At 39.5% G+C, this 20,272-nt stretch overlaps 1 protein-coding gene across 3 annotated transcripts in view; it reads left to right on the forward strand.

The window, feature by feature from the left end:
- zbtb33 (zinc finger and BTB domain containing 33) overlaps positions 1-12,865 on the forward strand; it is a 52,038-nt gene extending 39,173 nt beyond the window's left edge. For all 3 annotated transcript variants that reach the window (XM_048544204.2, XM_048544205.2, XM_048544202.2), the window contains 2 exons: positions 6,336-6,378; positions 8,791-12,865. In XM_048544204.2, coding sequence (XP_048400161.1) covers positions 8,793-10,637 — 1,845 coding nt within the window. In that variant the 5' untranslated portion in view covers positions 6,336-6,378; positions 8,791-8,792 and the 3' untranslated portion in view covers positions 10,638-12,865. The remainder of the gene's footprint in view (positions 1-6,335; positions 6,379-8,790) is intronic.
- The last annotated feature ends 7,407 nt before the right edge of the window (positions 12,866-20,272 follow it).

Genomic DNA, 20,272 nt, shown 5'->3' on the forward strand with positions numbered 1-20,272 from the left:
GGGAGCCCTGCACCCCAATGGTATCAATGTGGATTTCACCAGCTTCAAAATCTCCCTTCCCCCCCACTGCATCCCAAAACAAGCCCAGCTTGTCCCCGCCTCCCTAACGTGTTCTTCCTCTCACCTATCCCCTCCTCCCATTTCAAGCCACACCTCCATTTCCTACCTATTGACCTCATCCTGCCCCCTTGACTTGTCTGTCCTCCCCGGACTGACCTGTCCCCTCCCTACCTCCCCACCCATACTCTCAAAACAAAGAAACCTACAGCACAGGTTCAGGCCCTTCGACCCTCCAAGCCTGCGCCGATCAAGATCCTCTGTCTAACCTGTCATCTATTTTCTAACGGTCTGTGTCCATTTGCTCCCTGCCCATCCATGTACCTGTCCAAATATATCTTAAAAGACGCTAACGTGTCTGCATTTACCACCTCCGCTGGCAACGCGTTCCAGGCGCCCACCACCCTCTGTATAAAGAACTTTCCACGCATATGTCCCTTAAACTTTCCTCCTCTCACTTTGAACTCATGACCCCTCATAATTGAGTCCCCCACTCTGGGAAAAAGCTTTTTGCTATCCACCCTGTCTATACCCCTCATGACTTTGTAGACCTCAATCTCCATCTTTCTAATGAAAAGAATCCTAATCTACTCAACCTCTCTTCATAGCTAGCACCCGCCATACCAGGCAACATCCTGGTGAACCTCCTCTGCACCCTCTCCAAAGCATCTACATCCTTTTGGTAATGTGGTGACCAGAACTGTACACAGTACTCCAAATGTGTCCGAACCAAAGTCCTATACAACTGCAACATGACCTGCCAACTCTTGTACTCAATGCCCCGCCCAATGAAGGAAAGCATGCCATATGCCTCCTTGACCACCCTGTTGACCTGCGTTGTCACCTTCAGGGAACAATGGACCTGAACACCCAGATCTCCCTGTTCATCAATTTTCCCTCGGACTTTTCCATTTACTGTATAGTTCGCCCTTGAATTTGATCTTCCAAAATGCATCACCTCGCATTTGCTCGGATTGAACTCCATCTGCCATTTATCTGCCCAACTCTCCAGTCTATCTATATTCTGCTGTAATTTCTGACAGTCCCCTTCACCATCAGCTACTCCACCAATCTTAGTGTCATCAGCAAACTTGCTGATCAGACCACCTACACCTTCCTCCAGATCATTTACATATATCAAACAACAGTGGTGCCAGCACAGATCCTTGTGGAACACCACTGGTTACAGGTCTCCAATTTGAGAAACTCCCTTCTACTACTACCCTCTATCTCCTGTTACCCAGCCAGTTTTTTTATCCATCTAGCTAGCACACCCTCTCCTCTCCACCTATCTTCTCTATCCATCTTCGATCTGCTTCCCCCTCTCTCCCTATTTATTTCAGAATCCTCTCCCCATCCCCCTTTTCTGATGAAGGGTCTAGGCCCGAAATGTCAGCTTTTGTGCTCCTGAGATGCTGCTTGGCCTGCTGTGTTCATCCAGCCCCACACTTTGTTATCTTGGATTCTCCAGCATCTGCAGTTCCCATTATGTTTGATAAGGTTGCATCTTGTTGAATGAGCTGAAAGCAAGTTTTTAATAGAGTAATAATGTCATAAATACTGCTAAGCGCCTTTGCTAGCCTTAAAGCTAACTCTATACTTGCAAGTGTCACATTTCTGCAATGTGAATATAATTCCTTTCATTTCAAAAAAAGTTTTGTTTAGCTTGATATTTAACTTATTCTTTTATCCACTCAATCATTTATTTTGCAATTAAAAGCGAGGAGTTTGTGTTTTTGACCTCTTTGTCTGCGATACCATTTTAATGTAATTGGCTGCATATCTTGATTGCTGATGCATGCATAGCAATCCCTTGATTTGGCACTAGTTTTAAACTGCTTTTGGGAAAAAGCAAAATCGCACCAGAGAGATCGTGAGATTTTTGGGCTTTTTGCCTTGAGGTCAATGGTAAACACTGTTTCTTCACTGCTGACCAGAACATTATTTCCATTCGTGGAGGTCTACAGTACAGAAAAAGATCCGTCTGCTCGTCAAGTCTGCACTGGTAACAAACGACCATCTAACTATTCTAATCCTGTTTTGCAGCACTTGGCCCACAGCCTTGTGTGCATTGGCATCACGAGAGCACATCTGAATAATTCTTAAACGTTGTGAGATTTCTGCCTCTACCACACTTACAGTCAGAGTTGCAGATTCCCACCAACCTGTAGATTTAAAAAAAAATTCCTCCTGACGCTTACCTTAAATCTATGCCCTCTAGTCGTTGATCCGTCCAAAAGGTCAGGACCCTTCTTCAGAAAATCTGAAGATGCGCTTTTTTCCTCCAGCTCCACATCGTGCTACCACTCTATCCAATCTCACTTCATAACTAAAACTCTCCAACCCAGGCAACATTCTTGATATTAAAATGTGAGGCTGGATGAACACAGCAGGCCCAGCAGCATCTCAGGAGCACAAAAGCTGACGTTTCAGGCCTAGACCCTTCATCAACATTCTTGATATTGTTTGGTTAATCACCTCAATAATGTTTCATAAGTAGGCGAAGTTGTCTTATAACAGCAGCCTCAGTGCAGAAATGAGCAGCCAAAATATTTTTGTCAGGGTCTTAAAAATTCTAAAACAAAAGGTTTTTGCTCTCTCCATACCCTTTTTGCAAGTAGTGGCAATGATGAATCAGATTACGTGAGCTGAACTGTGTCGGGTGCTTGCACTATGGGCAGGTAGTCTAAGGGCTGATGGCTAGGTCTGAAATCAAAATAGACCATCTTTGGGCAGCCAGGCCCAATGGGACTTGTGTGACAGGTCAAGCACAAAGCATCTGCACAAGATAAAGACAGGCAAGAACAAGCTGGATTTGCCCTGGAAAACGAGACTAGTTTATGTATTGGAGTAAGGCGAGCAGATTCATTGGTGCTCTTGTTCCTGCCATGATCATATATGGAGAAGGGGAAAGTGCCCTTGACACATTGGGATCCCATTGGATACTGTAACTTTGACCAGGAGGATGATTGGCTGAGGGCCAGAAAATGCTCTGCATGGATGCAGCATGGGAGAGATAAGAAGGAACACCTGACAGCCATTCCTTCAGCAAAGACTTAGAATCGTGACAAAGACTTAATGTTGCAATTGGTAGAGTAATTAGTTTTGTTGTGGAAGAGCAGGCTTTTAGGTAATTTTCAGCCATATGGCCCGCAATGTGTATTTCATGAATAAAGTTATGTTGAATTCAAAGTTGACTCTGACGTTTTTGTTCGTCTCACAAGTATAGTACCTGAGTATGGTCAAGTGACCATTGGCCCAAACTTGGACATTCTAAATTAACCCACAGCTGGAGGAATCAGGCCTGGCAGAAAGTTGGCTGAACTAAACAACAGCTAATGGATATTGGCTACAGAGAACAGTGAAAACCTAGGTCAAAGGTCACAAAGGTTCAGAGAGAACGGCTTACAGCTACCCGAGGATTGTGTATTTGAGAAGTATCAATCAGACTTTCTGGCATTTTGACATCCAGCCAGTACCTGAGAACATGCATTTTACACCTCCCCGGGTTGGCAACAGTGAAGGATGTTGGCACGACCCATTGGATGCTTTGAACTCCACTTACGACTCTTTTGGTTAAAGGACACAGAACATGTGAGAAAGTCCAGGGTAAAGGGGATAAAAACGCATGCCTGGAAGCCATCCTTTCAGCAAGACTCATGGCAGAAGTTTATGTGGCAACCCAAGAACACCGAGAGAAGATCTGCCCTGACCTGTGAGGCCCACCTTCGTAGAAGAGAGCCAATCCTACATCAGAGAGGAGATTCCAACAGCCCAGCTCAAACAGGTGGATTGTTGTGGGTAATATCCTTTGTCAGACAGATAGAGCTGGTAGTGGGTAAATATTGTGGGCATTTGAGAAATGCTTACATGGTGTTTTTAATAAGGAATATTTTATTAATATAATCAAGTTGAATCATAAACCAAATTCTGCAGAATCATAGGATCCCTACAGTGGGGAACAGGCCCTTTGACCCACAAATCTACACCGACCGTCAGAGCATCCCACCCAGACCCATCCCCATCCCCCATAACCCATCTAATTTACACATCCCTGAACACTATGTGCAATTTAACATGGCCAGTCCACCTAGCCTGCGCACCTTTGGACTGTGGAAGGAAACCTGAGCACCCGGAGGAAACCCATGCAGACACGGGGAGAATGCGCAAACTCCACACGGATAGTCACTAAGGGTGGAATTGAAACAGGGTCCCTGGTGCTGTGAGGCAGCAGTGCTAACTACTGAGCCACTGTGCCACTCCAGTAAGGGCTCGTCTGGAATTCTGTGTCGCTTTATCCACTTCGCTGCCAAGAGTGCTTGGATAAAGTGTTTTTAATAAATCAGCTGAAATGTTGAAAGATGAGCAACCTGAGTAAAACAAATTTACATCGAAACTCGTCAAAGTGTCCAAAGCATTGACACCAGCTTTAACAGAAAGGACATAGTTTTAATAGGTAAAAATTATATAAAATAAACTGGAAATTTCTGAGGAGTGAGGGGCAGAATAGAGGCTGTCCGACAGGCACAAATGGTACAACTAGTTGCCTTAGGCTAGACTTTTAAACCAATTGATTTAAAGTTGATGGTTTATCCCAGAAGTTCTGAGGATATCATGTGGAAATGGTTTTGTTGGAGGATGCAGAAAATTGCTTAAAACTCTCTAAGGTTAAAAATTGTTCACTCGTTAGTTTTGGTTAAATTTCTATGTCAAATGCATTATTTTCGCAAATTCATTGATGCATACTTTGAGGACAGGATGTTGAAATTCCTTTGGCTACTTTTAGTGCAGTAGTAAACACTTGCATGTCAAATTCTTCTATGCTGTGTTCAGAGAAAGTGTTTAAAATGTATTGAATGATTTAAGTACAGTGGTGCACACAGGAATTGGAAATAATTAAAGTACCACTGCAGTAAAAATGCCACGTAGAGCAATTTCAAGCTGTTATTTTATTTCTTTCAAGCTTTTAACTGCTAGTTATTCTGTTTGTCTAGGTAACTGGGCTATAGCTCACCACTACCTTCTTAAGGGCAGCAAGAGATGGGCAGTGAATGCTGACTTAGCCAATGATACCCATGTCCCATAAGTGAATTTAAAAAAGCAAAAAAAAAAGCAACTTCTGGCCATTTTGTTGATGAAAGTCAATGTGCAGCAGATTTGTTTTAATCCAGTGTTTTGAAGTGCTATGCCTTGCATTTCAAAACTTAACTGCGTGATTTAAAGATTTTGAATTCATACTGAAATGACTACTGATATTAACTAGTTCCAGGCATTTTTGTTTATATCATATGCAGTCGTTTTGTGAAGTTAGTTACATGCTTTATATTTTTAATTTGGTACACTGTATCTTAAATTGAAAAGAGAATTTTGTTTCAAAATCCCAACTTTTACTGGCTGTATAATGTGTAGAATGATTTAATATGGAAATATATTGGCACATGGCAGGGTGTGCTGTCTGGAGCCAGCAAAGCTGGATTTAATCCTGGTCCGCTGGGTTAGGTGGTCTCAACCAGAACAATGATGTAGTTGACAATGAGGGGGAAAAGTTCTTTCAAATATTCTCATTCATGCAGTGCTCCCGCTGATAGAACTGAAAGCTGGAAAATGTGTGTAAATTTTGAATGAGGATGTAATTGGGTTTGGCTGTGATACTGTCTTTTCATGTCTTATAGTAAGCATTCACAATTGAGGCTTGCAGAGAAAATGGCCACTTGTTACTGGAGGGTGGCAGTATATGTGTTCTGCTGTACTGATGCTTATGTAAATAATGAACATTTACTGCCAGTGAAAACATATCTCAGCAAACAGTTGAACCCTTCAAACATAAGGAGTGGAAAGGAAATTCAAAACAGTTTCTACTACTCTTTAGGGCTCTGTGTGTACTCTTGGCCTTTGTACTGAAGTTCTGAAGCAGAGGTACAGTGAAATAAATATATGAATGTTCAGATATTGCTTGGAAACATGAATATCACAGAAGTACAAGCATATACATAAACCTAGGGCAGATATCCATCCTAATATGGTTATGGTTAGTAAAATGTGAAATGCTTGCAAAACTTGGAACTGAAATGTGAAAATCGTTTTGGCATCATAAAAATCATGGAATTTGTAATGTGTTTCACATTGAAAATAAGTTGAAGGCAAATAAATTTGACTGCATCGATCTTCAGACAGCTAGTCTATGATAGCATGTTTTTTGTTTTAAGTGCTGTCTGAATATTTATTATTTTATGGAAGCTTTCATTTAGAACTAAAACTATATGTTTTTGTTTTTGCAGATCACTGCAAAGAAATCGTGACATTTGAAAATAATTATCAAAGGTAAATGTGCAACTTAAGAAATACCTACTTAAGTAGTAATCAGCATTCACTTACCTGAATAGAAATTATGCAAAGTACAAAGTTTTAGCTTGTTTTCTTGATAATACTTTTAATTACGTAACAAAAACAGAAAGTGTTGGCAAAACTCAGTAGGCCTGGCAGCATCTGTGGAGAGAGAAAAGCTTCAGGAAAGAAATATTTCAAGTCCAATGACTCAATCAAAACTTTTGACTTTTTCATTGGACTCAGTTGCTGTCACCACAGATGTTGTCAGACCTGCTGAGTTTCTCCAGCACTTTCTGATTTTTTTTCAGAACTCTAGTGTTTAAATCACCCATGTTTGACTTGAAGCCTTGCTTCCAGTGTGCCTCGTCTTAAAATAATCAGTGAAATCAGTCCTCAAAAGTGGCATTTCTGCATTTTCTCTTATTAATTCATCAGATGTGGCCGTGACTGGTCAAGCCATCATCTCTAATTACTCACAGGGCAGTTACGAGTCAACCATGTTGCTGTGGGCCTGGAGCTACGTGTTCCTGGAGCCTGAGAACTTTACCTGGGTCTATGGATTAAAAGTCTAGTGATAATACCATTAGGCCATTGCCTCCCCTTCTGATTTATGATTGGCTAAAATAAAGACCTAGTAAAATGAAAATAATTGAATGAATTAAAAATAGTTAAATTCCATTGTTAAGTCTAAACAGCAGAAAACTGAGCAATCAAATACTCAGTAATTTCCCAAATTCACCTATCTCAAACTTCCAAAAGGCAGAATCTAGCCAGATAAATTTATGACCTAGATAAGACCGAGATGAGGAGGAATTTCCTCTTTCTGAGGGTAGCGAATCTGTGGAATTCTTTACTGCAAGGACTGTTGAGGCTTGATCATTAAGTGAATTCAAGGCTGAGGCAGACACAGTTTTAATCTATAAGATAATTGAGTGTACTGGGGAGAAAGCAGGAAAGTGGATTTGAGGGTTTTCAGATCAGCCGTGATCTCATTGAATAGCAGGGCAGATTCTTTCTGCTCCTATTTCTTAATGGTCTTATCATCTTAGTTAGAGCTGTCCTCTTGATTTTTCAGCTAATGGAAATATTTTAATAAATACAGTGCAAGAAATCCATGAATAATTAAACTAAATAGGGAAAAAAAGTCTTGTTCTCCTTGTACATCTCTTGAAAATATTTTCCTGTACAAGGTTATTCTTCAGTTCAGAGCTTGCAGTAGTTATCCAGAGCTGGAATTATTACACTTTGCTCTGTGGCTGATGTTTTGTTTCTGTTGATGTGCTACAGTCAGGACCCATCCACTCTTCATTTCAGCTCCACTACTCATGTAGATTCCTGTTTCCCCTTGAACCAATCTTTTCCTTTTAGTGGCTGATTCATGCTGAATAGAAGATGAACAGCAGTTTGGCAGAGGCCGCTTGATGGAGCACAGGGGCCAGCAGAAGAGGTTTAGCTGCTATATAAGTAGACTGCACGTGCCAGGTCGAGTTTTATTTTGGCTGCTGGGAGTCGCTGGGTGGGTCACCATTTATTGTCTATTCCTAATTAGCTTCTCTAAGGCATGATCTGTATAACTCCCCAAGAATTTCCTGTGCCCCATATTAATGTTGCTTTGCTGAAAGAACTGCTTGGCCTACTTACCAATTTCAAATACTGAGATAAAAACCAAAAGAACTGTGGATGCTGTAAATCAGGAGCAAAAACAAAGTTGCTGGAAAAGCTCAGCAGGTCTGGCAGCATCTGTGGAGGAGAAAACAAAGTTAACGTTTCGGGTCCGGTGACCCTTCACGAGAACTGAGGAAGGGTCCCTGGACCCGAAACATTAACTCAAATACTGAGGTGGCCACCAAGATGTGAGAATATCATTGGAGAAACAACTTAAAAGCTTTTTTAGCTAAAGTTAAATTGGGAGATTGAAAGAGCCCCTTGCGAAATTTCATTTCCCATGATTTTATCAAACAAAATGTATGCTGTAAGAGTTCTCTTCAGGTGAATTATTTTGAATTAATTTTCTAACTTCAAAATTGTTTAAAAGAAAACATTTAGATGCAATTGTGGAAAAATGTTATAGTATAGACTTGTAAATTCTTATTCAGCGGTGTTTCTGTGGGAGTATACTGTATACTCAAAATTAAATGTGATGTGTTTTAACTTCGATTAAGTCACATTGTGTATAGTAGACGGGTGCATGAAGTCTTTACTATTTGCATAGAATTAAACAAAATAAATACGCCTGTTTCTATCTAAGTTTGTAGCAGCAACCAGTGTTCTCAGAGAATCTGATAAGCCATTGCAGTTGGTGTCATTGTAAGATGTTTAGAATAATATTTTTTAACTTAACAAGATTTGATTATCTAGCCAGCTGGCCTATCTTGATCGGAAATGTTATCTTTATTTTTGATCTAGTTATGGAGAGCAAAAAACTTATTAGTGCAACTGACATTCATCATTCGGGAACATTGTTGCAGTCTCTAAATGAGCAGCGTGCCCAAGGACTATTCTGTGATATTACTATAATTGTCGAAGATCGCAAATTTCGAGCACATAAGAATGTCTTGTCATCTGCTAGTAGCTACTTCCGTCAACTTTTCACTCTTGATGTCACTAGCAACGTATATGGACAAGTCCTTGAATTGAACTTTATCAGAGCAGAGGTATTTGCAGAAGTCCTGAATTTTATCTACAGCTCCAAATTGGTGCGTGTAAATGCTGAACTTGTAAGTGAGTTGATTCAGTCCGGGCAGGCACTCGGGCTAAAGTTCCTTGCTGACTTAGGGGAATCTCTTTCAAAGTTAAAAACAGGAACACCTGCTACAGACAGTGCTGCTTCTGTGGCAGATTCCAAGAGTGACACTTCACAGAAAGATGCTGCTGATCCAACAACAGAACCTGAATGCTTGATTGTGCATGTAGAAGAAGGAGGTCTGGGACCACGAATAACTGATGCTTTCTCTCTGTCTAGTGCAGAGTTTAGGCATTCTAAAGATAACTGTAAAGACTTGACTGGTGGTGAAGACTCAGAAGATAATGATGATGTCATTTTCTGCAGTGAAATTACACCACCTAAGCAATCTTCCAATGTAGCTAATAACAAGTTAATGCAAACAAATATTATTCCCAATATACCAGTGAGTTCTGACTTGGGGGTTCAAACAAAACAACATGCTCTGTTGCCAGAGGCATCCTTGAAAGTTGGAGATTTTAAAGTCAAAAGCTCAGATACTGGCACAGGGAGCGGGCAGAACACTGTAATTAGCCAGCAAAGCACAAAGATTCAAAATGCGAAGTGTATTCAAGATGGTAAACAGCCTGTAACCATAGTTAAAACAGCTGCCATTGACACTTTGTCCAAAGGTTGCAGAGTCTATGCAAATATTGACACAAACCCCAACACATATCACATTGTGGTACCAAACAAAGATGACTTAACCAGTCGTGAACCCAAACAAAACAAGGAGCCTAGATTCCCTGAGAAGAAGTTGCTGCTGATTGGAGACAAGGTATCTGGTAGTGAAGGCCAGTCAAGTATTCAAATCATGCCTGAAAAATCTGCTGATCATATAAATAACTCAAGACCTGTATTCGTCAATGATCAGTACTTTCCAGATGCAAAACGAATGAAAAGGGAACAAGATCATTATGAGTTAATTGTAGATGGACGAGTCTTTTATGTTTGTATTGTTTGTAAACGATCATATGCCTGCTTGACTAGCCTGAGAAGGCACTTCAATGTTCATTCCTGGGAGAAGAAATACCCTTGCCATTACTGTGAGAAAGTGTTCCCTCTGGCAGAATATCGTACTAAGCATGAAATTCTCCACACTGGTGAACGGCGATACCAGTGCTTGACTTGTGGCGAAACCTTCATCAACTACCAAGTGATGGCATCACACATAAGGTCAGTCCATAGCAAAAAGACCGGCAAGAGTGCAGCTGAGGATGAGACTGTCTCTGATTCCAAACTTTACCGCTTACTGCCATGCAAAACCTTGCAAATCAGACAATATGGATTCTTGACTGCAAGTGGATCAGGTCCTATGGGTGAAATTAATGAAGATGGAATTGTATATCATGTAGATGATGATGATACAGATACTCCACAGCAGACTCCACAGACCATAGGAAGCAACAAGTCAACAAGTTGGGATGATATTTTTCCTCAAGAAGGAACTCCTGTTTATAGGTACAATTCCTTAGATGGCAATTCTGAATTAGAGTTTGTCATACCAGAGTCCTTCAGAGAACTGGCATAAACTAATTCAAACTATGATGGAACTGAACATAGTTAGAAAGTGGATTGTGATACCTGCTAAATTGTGACACGCAGCCATTGGTGATATTAATATACTAACAGACCAGTTCGTGTTTCAGACAAACAAAAGATTCAGTGGCTGGACCATTGTATAGGTAACTTGCAGTCTTTTTTTACTGTTAAATGTAATGATGTCAGTGTAGTATACATCATGATTATGAAACAGAGTCAAGTCATGGTTTTGAACTAAAATCCAGTTTCTAAAGAGGCTTCATTGGAAGTGCCAGAAGCTAGTGGACATTTATATCTGATGTTTCACGTTAAAAGAGTTTTCAATTTCTTTCGCTGATCAAACAGCCTTTACCCAGATGTTTATTTTTTACACACTTCTGGTCAGAAACTGAATTTGAAATTTTGTGAATTAGCACTTTTCATTTTACATCATGGGGCTGGAATAAAAGTCTGCTGATTTCTTTTTCTGGTGAATCTGCAAAAATCATCCTCCTAAAGTAGCAAATCACTTTACTCTCCAGTATTTATCACTGTTTAAGTAATCACCATGTCCTTCTTCCTAAAGTGAAATCTTACTGTCTTTAAGACATGATTCCGAGAAGGTCATTGGAGAGCAATCAAAAGCACTAGAGAGTGTCATGCTTAATTTTGGTAGCAGTGCCATTAAACAAAGCTTCACAATGGGAGAAAGCTTAATTCTAGCCTTCATCAATAGTGATGGACAGGTGTAAATGCAGATGTAAGTAGCTCTGGCACGAACACCACAAAAGGGAAAGGTTAATGATAAGGGGTTCACATCCACATTTAATAACGATAGCTCACCCCAGAAAGACTGTCTTCCTTTTATTCCATGATCATTTGTCTTGCAGTTTTAATCACTCTTTCGCAGCTTTATAGTAATAATGTATGCATTTGATTTTTAAAAAATGTGCCTAACTAATCTAGATTTAATAAATATAGAATCAATGATGAGAAGGGTTGGGTTAGGAAAAAATGATCCAACCTGTGAACGTGTTATTTAGTCCACAATGCAAGGTAAATTACAGTATTTTGGATGACCCAATACCAAGCTGATTCCTTACTGGTCATTGTCTTGTTATTTGCTGTTTTGATTATATCTATTAAGCCAGATGCTAATGCAGTACTTTGGGATGAAAGCTTTTAAATCTAACAGTCTGAAAAATGAACTGTTATTTACAATATTTACAAATGTCTGGCTTACCCGAGATATGCATGTTAAGGGATATTTTCTTGCCAGCTTTTAATTTCTCAAATATTTTTCTCATTTGTTTTTCTACTGTGAAATTAATAGTCTGTATAATTTTTAAAAAAACAATATCTAGCTTTCCATCTTCATAGTGGAATAGCTTCATAGTTGTCATTTTAATAAATGCTTAGGGACTTAATTTATAATTTTATAACTCCAATGATTGTACTGGTAAAGCAATTTTTGGGTTAGCTGTTCAGAAGGCTGAGGATTGCAAGGCTTTATTAGTAAGGTGGTTGATGCAGTTTAATATGCCTTTTCACCCAAAACAATTTAAAGATTTTAAAATTAAATCTTCTCAACTGAGAAAAAAACTGATGATATTTTGTTAGCTTAAGGGCCACAGTTGTGGTTTACATCTTAACCCGGTCTATCATTACCGTGGTGTACATTGTTAAAAGCAAAATGATTTTGCTATCATGTTAAGTAGGGTACGCTTACAATATTGGGAAATGTGTTTTGTAGCAAACTTCTGTTTAGTCCCTATGCAGGTGGACACTCATAGCAAAATGGTTTTTTTGTAAATGCAACACTGTATGGATCAACATTTTAAGTATGCTTCACTTTGGGGAAGAAAATTGGTCCTTCAATTAAGTCTTCAAAATTGTAGAAAAGTAATAAAACTTACAAAAGGAATAGCCTATCATTTTGTTTGTAACAGTTTTGCATGCTTAGATTAGAACAAAACTGCAGAATAGAGAATCTTTTTACACTTGCATTACAGTAATTTTTTCTAATTATCTGCAGATTGGAAAAATTATGTTGGTCTGTTTAATACTGTTACGTCCTATTGTGCAAGCAAGATTAATGCTTTTGTACCAGTGAAAATAATAAAACTACTAAAAATGTACATATAGTTGTAACAAGGCTTCTTCCTTAGTATAGGTTATTGTTGTCACTTTTCTAGTTTCTTTAATTTTGAGCCTTAGAATGTAAGTTTATTTATTGTATTTGCTCTCTTTAATGATAAAAATAAAACTTTCAGAAAATGTTGACTTTTACATGTCCATACTGTATATGATTTGTTTGATCAGTTTACTAATTACTAACAAAATGTGGAATCTCTTGGCCTTCTCTAAAAAATCTGCCTTTTATTTTGGAATTGAAATTTCCCTCAAAATGTAGAAAAATCTTTTGTATAAAAGTAAATTAACAAGTTTGGTGTCTAAGATTTCTTCTCTTTTGAAGGGCTAGGCAAGTGTTGGGGCAAAATTCCAGGATGTTTTTAATAAAGCCCTGTCTCTTAGTTAAGTGGTGCTTTGCCATGAGTTGAGAAGGCTTTTAAAGAAAAAATCATTAATGGATCGTGAGAGTTGCTGGCCAGGTCAAAATTCATTTCTGAACTTTGATTGTTCTTGAGAAGGTGATGGTGAGCCCTTCTTGATCTCCTGTAATCTATGTGATGTACAGATGTAGTTCCAGATCAGGTTGTTGTGCGAATTGGAGGAAAGCTTGCAAGTAATGATGTTCCTTTGCAGCCACTGTCCTTGTTCTTCGAGACAGTAGCAGTAAGGACTTGGAAGAGATTGTCGAAGAACCCTTGGCATCTTGTAGATGGTACACAATTCAAACATGCTGCCCCTTTGATGTAAGGGTAAATGTTCAAGGTGGTGAATGGAATGCCAGGAAAGTGGAGAATATTCCATGTCACTTTTGACTTGTTCCTTTTAGATAGTATAAAGACATTGGGGAGTCAGAAGATTCGGCAGGCCCAATGAATATCAACAGGCTGTATGTTCATGTATTTTGAACTCAATCCAAACTACATACTTAAAATGGAGAAAGTACAAAAAGGGATTCACACGGCTCAACCAGAACAGAAAGAGTATACTTATCAGGAAAGACGAACATTTTGGGGTATTTGAGAAAAGATGAGACTAAGAGCTGAGTTCTATAAGATTATTATTTGGGGCAGCACGACGGCTCAGTGATTAGCTGCTTGACAGTGCCAGATACTCAGGTTTGATTCCAACCTTGGGCAACTCTCTGTGTGGAGTTTGCACATTCTCCCTGTGGTCTGCTTGAGTTTCCTCTGGGTGCTCTGTTTTTCTGCCACACTCCAGAGATTTGCAAGTTACGTCGATTGACCGTGCTAAATTGTCTAGAGTATCGAGGGATGTACAGGTTAGGGGTGGATTAGCCATGGGAAATGCACAGTTACAGGGCTGGGATGGAGGGATGGCTCTGGGTGGGACATTCTTTGGAAGGTCATAGTGGACTTGATGGGCTGAATGGCCTGCTGCCACACTGTAGGGATTGTATGAACTATGTAAAGTGATGCGTAGATGCTGAAAAATATTTAACTCCTTCATGGAGTGCAAACCTTGGGATTAATTTGACTGTCTTATATTTATGTTTCCAACAAGAAATTTGAGAAAAATGTCTCTACTCAGAAAATAGTTATAATGTTGAATTTGCTGTCAGAAGGTGTAGTTCAGACAAATAGCATATATGGATAAACCATCATAGAGAATGTTTCAGCAAAGGTCACTGGAAGCTGCTAACGAATAGGACTTCCCTAACTCCGGCCAAAGGAACACATTGCCTAATTCCCTGGATAAAATTGACCAACTTGATTACAGAACAAAGATCAAACAAACAGACCTTCCTGTTCTACATGGCTCACTAGTGCACTACATACTAATTTACCCATTGACTCAGCACTGGAGCTCACAACTGTATTACTAGAGTACAGATGGATTTCTTGTCGAATAGTTTTTCGTTCATCTGTCTGTGTACGATTGCTTGTCGTGTACAGTTTTGAATATACTTAATTAGGTTTTATGAGATTTGTAAAATGACTTTTATTAGTTGTGTATTCCTTTCAAAAATGGCAATTTTCATTTGATTACGAATCCTCACAGCCTTTCATTCTTGTGTGAATTTATTTCATTCAAGGTGAGGGCATAGAACTGCTTCCAAATAAATGTTGAAAATAATTGGTGATCTTGCATTACAACTGCAGCAGACCATTGATGATCATCGATGATAATGGGAACTGCAGATGCTGGAGAATTCCAAGATAATAAAATGTGAGGCTGGATGAACACAGCAGGCAAGCAGCATCTCAGGAGCACAAAAGCTGACGTTTCGGGCCTAGACCCTTCATCAGAGAGGGGGATGGGGAGAGGGAACTGGAATAAATAGGGAGCGGGGGGAGGCGGACCGAAGATGGAGAGAAAAGAAGATAGGTAGAGAGGAGAGTATAGGTGGGGAGGTAGGGAGGGGATAGGTCAGTCCGGGGAAGACGGACAGGTCAAGGACGTGGGATGAGGTTAGTAGGTAGATGGGGGTGCGGCTTGGGGTGGGAGGAAGGGATGGGTGAGAGGAAGAACCGGTTAGGGAGGCAGAGACAGGTTGGACTGGTTTTGGGATGCAGTGGTTGGGGGGGAAAGAGCTGGGCTGGTAGTGTGGTGCTGTGGGGGGAGGGGACGAACTAGGCTGGTTTAGGGATGCAGTAGGGGAAGGGGAGATTTTGAAACTGGTGAAGTCCACATTGATACCATTAGGCTGCAGGGTTCCCAGGCGGAATATGAGTTGCTGTTCCTGCAACCTTCGGGTGGCATCATTGTGGCACTGCAGTGCACTGCATTGATGATCATCGACAGTTTTCAAACATTACTTTGGTAATTCTTCTGTTTTCTTCCCCATTATGCTGTTGAATAATGTGTAGAGCTGAATCATGTGAACTTACTGACATGGAATTTGGGAGAAATGTCCGAATACTTGAAGTCAGACGATCGATACATGGCTTTCGTTAATTTCAAAAGCAGTAAAGATCTAGGAGAGGTGCAAGTGAACTTCTTAAAAAATTAATTCTCTACTAACTTTCGTTTATAATTAAGGATTAAATTTCACACTTTCCTCCAAACAAACTCCATCTACCAATCAGACGTTGTCATTTTTGTCAATTATTCGATAGCGAGCATGATTGTCAACCTAGCAAATTCTGTGTCACTGAACATGGGATCTGGGAGTCCTTGCGTGGCTGATGAACACTATCCTAGAGCTGTATCTCCAATATGCCTCTTTGGTTACCATGACCTAATCCTCATTGTTGGCCCTACTGTATAAACATTACTAAAAACAATTGAAACCTTAAGAGATATTTGCAGCATTTGTGCCACAAACTTGTTAATTTTTAATACACACTCTTCACATGCTGAAAACTCATAGGAATTAAAATGTAAATTATTGAACCATGTCAGTCAAAACTGCAAGTCCTGTTCAGTGCAAACATGAATCCTGTTCTTAAACTGATGTTCACATCTACTTGAAGTTCATGAAGCTATTTGTAGAACATGGTAGAACACATGTCTCTGAGAGGGTTAGTCCCAAGCCAATTCCAGAAACTATTAGCAACGGTTACAGTGGAGGAGGAGGCCATTTAGCACTTCAAATCTATACCAGTTCTCTGCAAGATCAATTCAGCTTGTTCTACTCCACTGCCTTTCCCTCCAGACTGGCATATTCTTTCTCTTCAGGTAATTATCCCATTCTGTTTTAAAAGCCTCAATGATTCTATCTCCACCATACTTAGACAGCATGCTATTCAATGCATAAAAAGGACTTTGAGCATAAAAATCTAGATTGATGCTAACGTGCTATATGGGCTAAGTGCATTGTTAGAAGAGTCATTTTTCTAGTGGAATTACATCTCATAACTTCCTTTTTTGAATCAGGTGAACATATGATTGCCAAGTTGGTTTGCAACATCATGACATCACTTCAAAAATACTTTGTTGGTTATGAAGCACTTTGGAATGTCATAAAAGGCCTTTCTTCGGTTCAGTCTATTTGTCTTGAAATTATTTCTTTTGAAATGTCCCTCACCCAAACGTGTAGGAGATGTAGGACATATTGCTTACGAAGAACTGAAGTCATGCCAAAAGATTTAAAAACTAATGCAACGGTGCCAAAGAGAATGCTTCACTGGACTTTAAATAAGTGACATTTCTCATCCGATATTGCATTCACTTTTAAAATATATTTTATGAATTTTGCTGAAATCTTTTCTCACTCTTCTGAAGGGATTAGTTAAATTCCAATTATCATTGTAAATGTATTCCAGAATGAGGACTGAAATCTTCTTGCCTTTTTGGATTTCTAGTTGGTTGTTAGGACCAGGTGGAAAGAACTTAAATTTTAGTTAGCTTTCACATTTTAAAATAAAACAACCATTTTTCATAGAACATAGAATATTACAGTGTCTTGTTCCCCTTCATTTCATTTTGCTTGCCACTTCTGACTTTTTTTTGTTCTTTGCAACTAGCCTGTGAAAGGAGTAGGCAATTACCCAGATGGGAGATGAGAGAATGTGGTTGAGAGTGTGAAAAGGATGGCTAGCAGGAAAGAAAATTGGCCTTTGAACAGGAAGAGGTGATTGGGAATGGCAAGAGAGCATATGGATAGTCCAGAAGGATAGAACAGCAGAAAACTGATTTCCCACACTGCATTTTTGGCAGAGAGAAACACTCAGTTCTGCAGTGCAGACTGTGCGAGCATTTTTTTTTCTCAGGGGTAAAAACTAAGTTAACTGCAGCAGTTGTGCATTCTGGAACATTTTTTTAAAGATTGTAGTTCACTTCTAATGGTCTCCAAATAGATATAGACATTTGCCTGTACTGTGGAAAGACATACTGCCAAAGATTTCCTAGTTGAGTGTATTTCATTCTTTAGCCTCACCTTTAAACTGACGAGACTTTATCCTGCTCTGAAGTCCTCATGTAAAGTGCACTTCTACATGACTGAAGCGAGCAATTGAGAGACATACCACTGTGGCTGCTGGAGGGTGTATGACAGCTCCTGCTGAGTGCCAAACATTTGTTCCCTTGCTTCTCCCACCTCCGATTTAATACAAGAATGAAGGTGTCTAAAAGATTTTCCATCATATGCTTTGTTTCTTATTTTTAATAGAAAACTATTTTAGTAGCTATAGATTGTAGTTTAGTAATTTTAAACATAATGAAGCTAAATGCTGTTGTTTGTGGATCAGTTGCCTGTTCTTGACTCTAAAATGTGCCTTGGTGTGAAATTTTGATTTTTTTTTGATCTTTATAAGCAATACATTGCAATTAATAACATGGTGATGTATTGATTAGAAAATAATTAAGTTTGTGTTTTATTTCTCCACTGGTTGTCTCCTCCTCTGAAGATAATGACAGACTAGCAGCCTGGCCAAGTCTACATTCTTTGTGTGAGTCTAGGCAGCGCCAACATGCCATTTGTGGGTCACGTCATGACTGGGGATTCATTCTACCCTCATCCAATGCACATGCGCATGCTTTCTGCAGGAATGAACTGAAACAGGAATCCTGGATCATTTTCCTACTCCCACAACAGACTGGAGATACTGAGGGCAATTATATTGCCAGTCCCCACACGCCAGGCCAGCTGCCCCAGTGCCGATCAGTGTTGCAGAACATATGTTTACCATTTTACCATTTCCAGCAATCCTGCGATTTCTCTTTTGAGAAATATTATTTTGGCAACCTCAAAAACACAACATTTTTGTGACTTGAAGTTGTTTATTATAATAATTTATCTTCCAGTTGGCACACTGAAAAATAGACTGGCTCATGCAGAAAGTAAGGAGGCTTCTTCATCAGGATTTTCCTCCAGCTCACACATGATCAACAATGTGACCTGACATTGCTGTCTGATAATAATTCTAGGGCTGAAGAAATTTTATTCTCTGTCATCTCCCAGCAATCGTGTATGCTGGAATTTATGTAAAACCAGTTAGAATGTGTCTCAGAAAGCATAAGCTGCTAATAGAGACAGCTTAGTCAATATCATTTTTGAAGGAAACAAAGCATTGACAGATTTGGAGAAGGCATTTGTATCCTAATTTGAGTCCAATTTGTCCTCTGAAGCTCATTTCTTTCATAGCCATTCAGGGTTTTAGTCCCTATTTGCTATTGTCAGAACACGCTGCAGGATGTTTTGCTGCCTTTTCTTCACATTGTGTATTTTAATACAAAATTTCTGTAATCACGTGGCAAGACTGCACATCCATTCCTTGCTGTACAATAAGAAGTTTTGTCTAATTTCACCTCACTATTTGAATAAAATAGTAGAGAGATGTAGATTGGAGGCAGAATTTGGAGAGCAAATCAACATATGGTATGTGGGGAGACTTTCAAGTGTAAAAGTTGCTGGGAACTCATGTTCCTGTAAGGATGAAGGATAAGTATGGCAAGTTTAGGGAACCCTGGATAATGAGAGATATTATGAGCCTAATTAAAAAGAAAAAGGAAGCATTTATCAAGGCTAGGAGGCTCAGAGCACATGAAACAAGGGTGGAATACAAGGAAAGTCAAAAGAAACTTAAGCAAGGAGTCAGGAGAGCTAAAAGAGGTAATGAAAAATCATTAGCCAACAGGATTAAGGAAAATCCCAAGGCTTTTTATACACATATAAAGAGAAAGAGGGTAGCCATACAGAGGGTTGGCTCTCTCAAGGACAGGGAAGGGAATTTATGTGTGGAGCCAGAGGAAATGGGTGAGGTATTAGTAGTTTGCATCAGTATTCACCACAGGGAAGGACTTGATGGATGATGAGTCTGGGAAAGGTGTGTAGATGAATTGGGTCATGTTGAGATCAAAAAGAAGGAAAAGGGAATTTACATATTTCTACTGATCCATTGAAGAAAGATACATCCGATGTCCCTCCATTCCAGATCACAGTAATGGTATCTTTATATCAGTTAAATTCCAAGTCAGGTCATGCTGCATCTGGGATTGAATCCTCAGTTTGTACTTTGACTTCCAGTCACATTTTGTACTTTTCATGATTAGAATCACAGGATCGTTGAATCTTACACTAGAGGCAGAGGCAATTCAACCCATTGAATGATCCATTCAATAAAGCCCACTCCCTGTGAACACCTTATCAACTATATATTAAAAATCCTTGTGACATTACCATTCTGAAGAAGTGTCATGTTATACTTGGTACATTAACTCTGGTTTTCTCTCCACAGATGCTGCCTGACCTGTGGAATTTCTCCTGCTCTTTCTATTTTTATATCACATTTCCAGCATCCTCAATATTCTGCTTTTGTCTGAGAAAAAGGTTAACCATCTGTATTGTCACACAATATTCCACCTTGTCTGTAGAAAAGGTATCCTTTCTATACTACTCACACAACATGAAATTTTGTTTTGATTGAATGGGAAGCATTGGATGTTGTGAAGGCTTCCCACAGTTTATAACCTAAACTTTTACTAAACAATATTAATCTCACAAAAAGACCAAACTAATAAGCTGAACTTGCAGTTTGGATTATACAGGAGATGCTGGTCCTGCAGAAGCCTAACATTCCAAGTCAGTGAATGATGTCTTCACACAACCCA

Source organism: Stegostoma tigrinum, chromosome 15 (assembly GCF_030684315.1).
Source record: "Stegostoma tigrinum isolate sSteTig4 chromosome 15, sSteTig4.hap1, whole genome shotgun sequence".
NCBI lineage: Eukaryota > Metazoa > Chordata > Chondrichthyes > Orectolobiformes > Stegostomatidae > Stegostoma > Stegostoma tigrinum.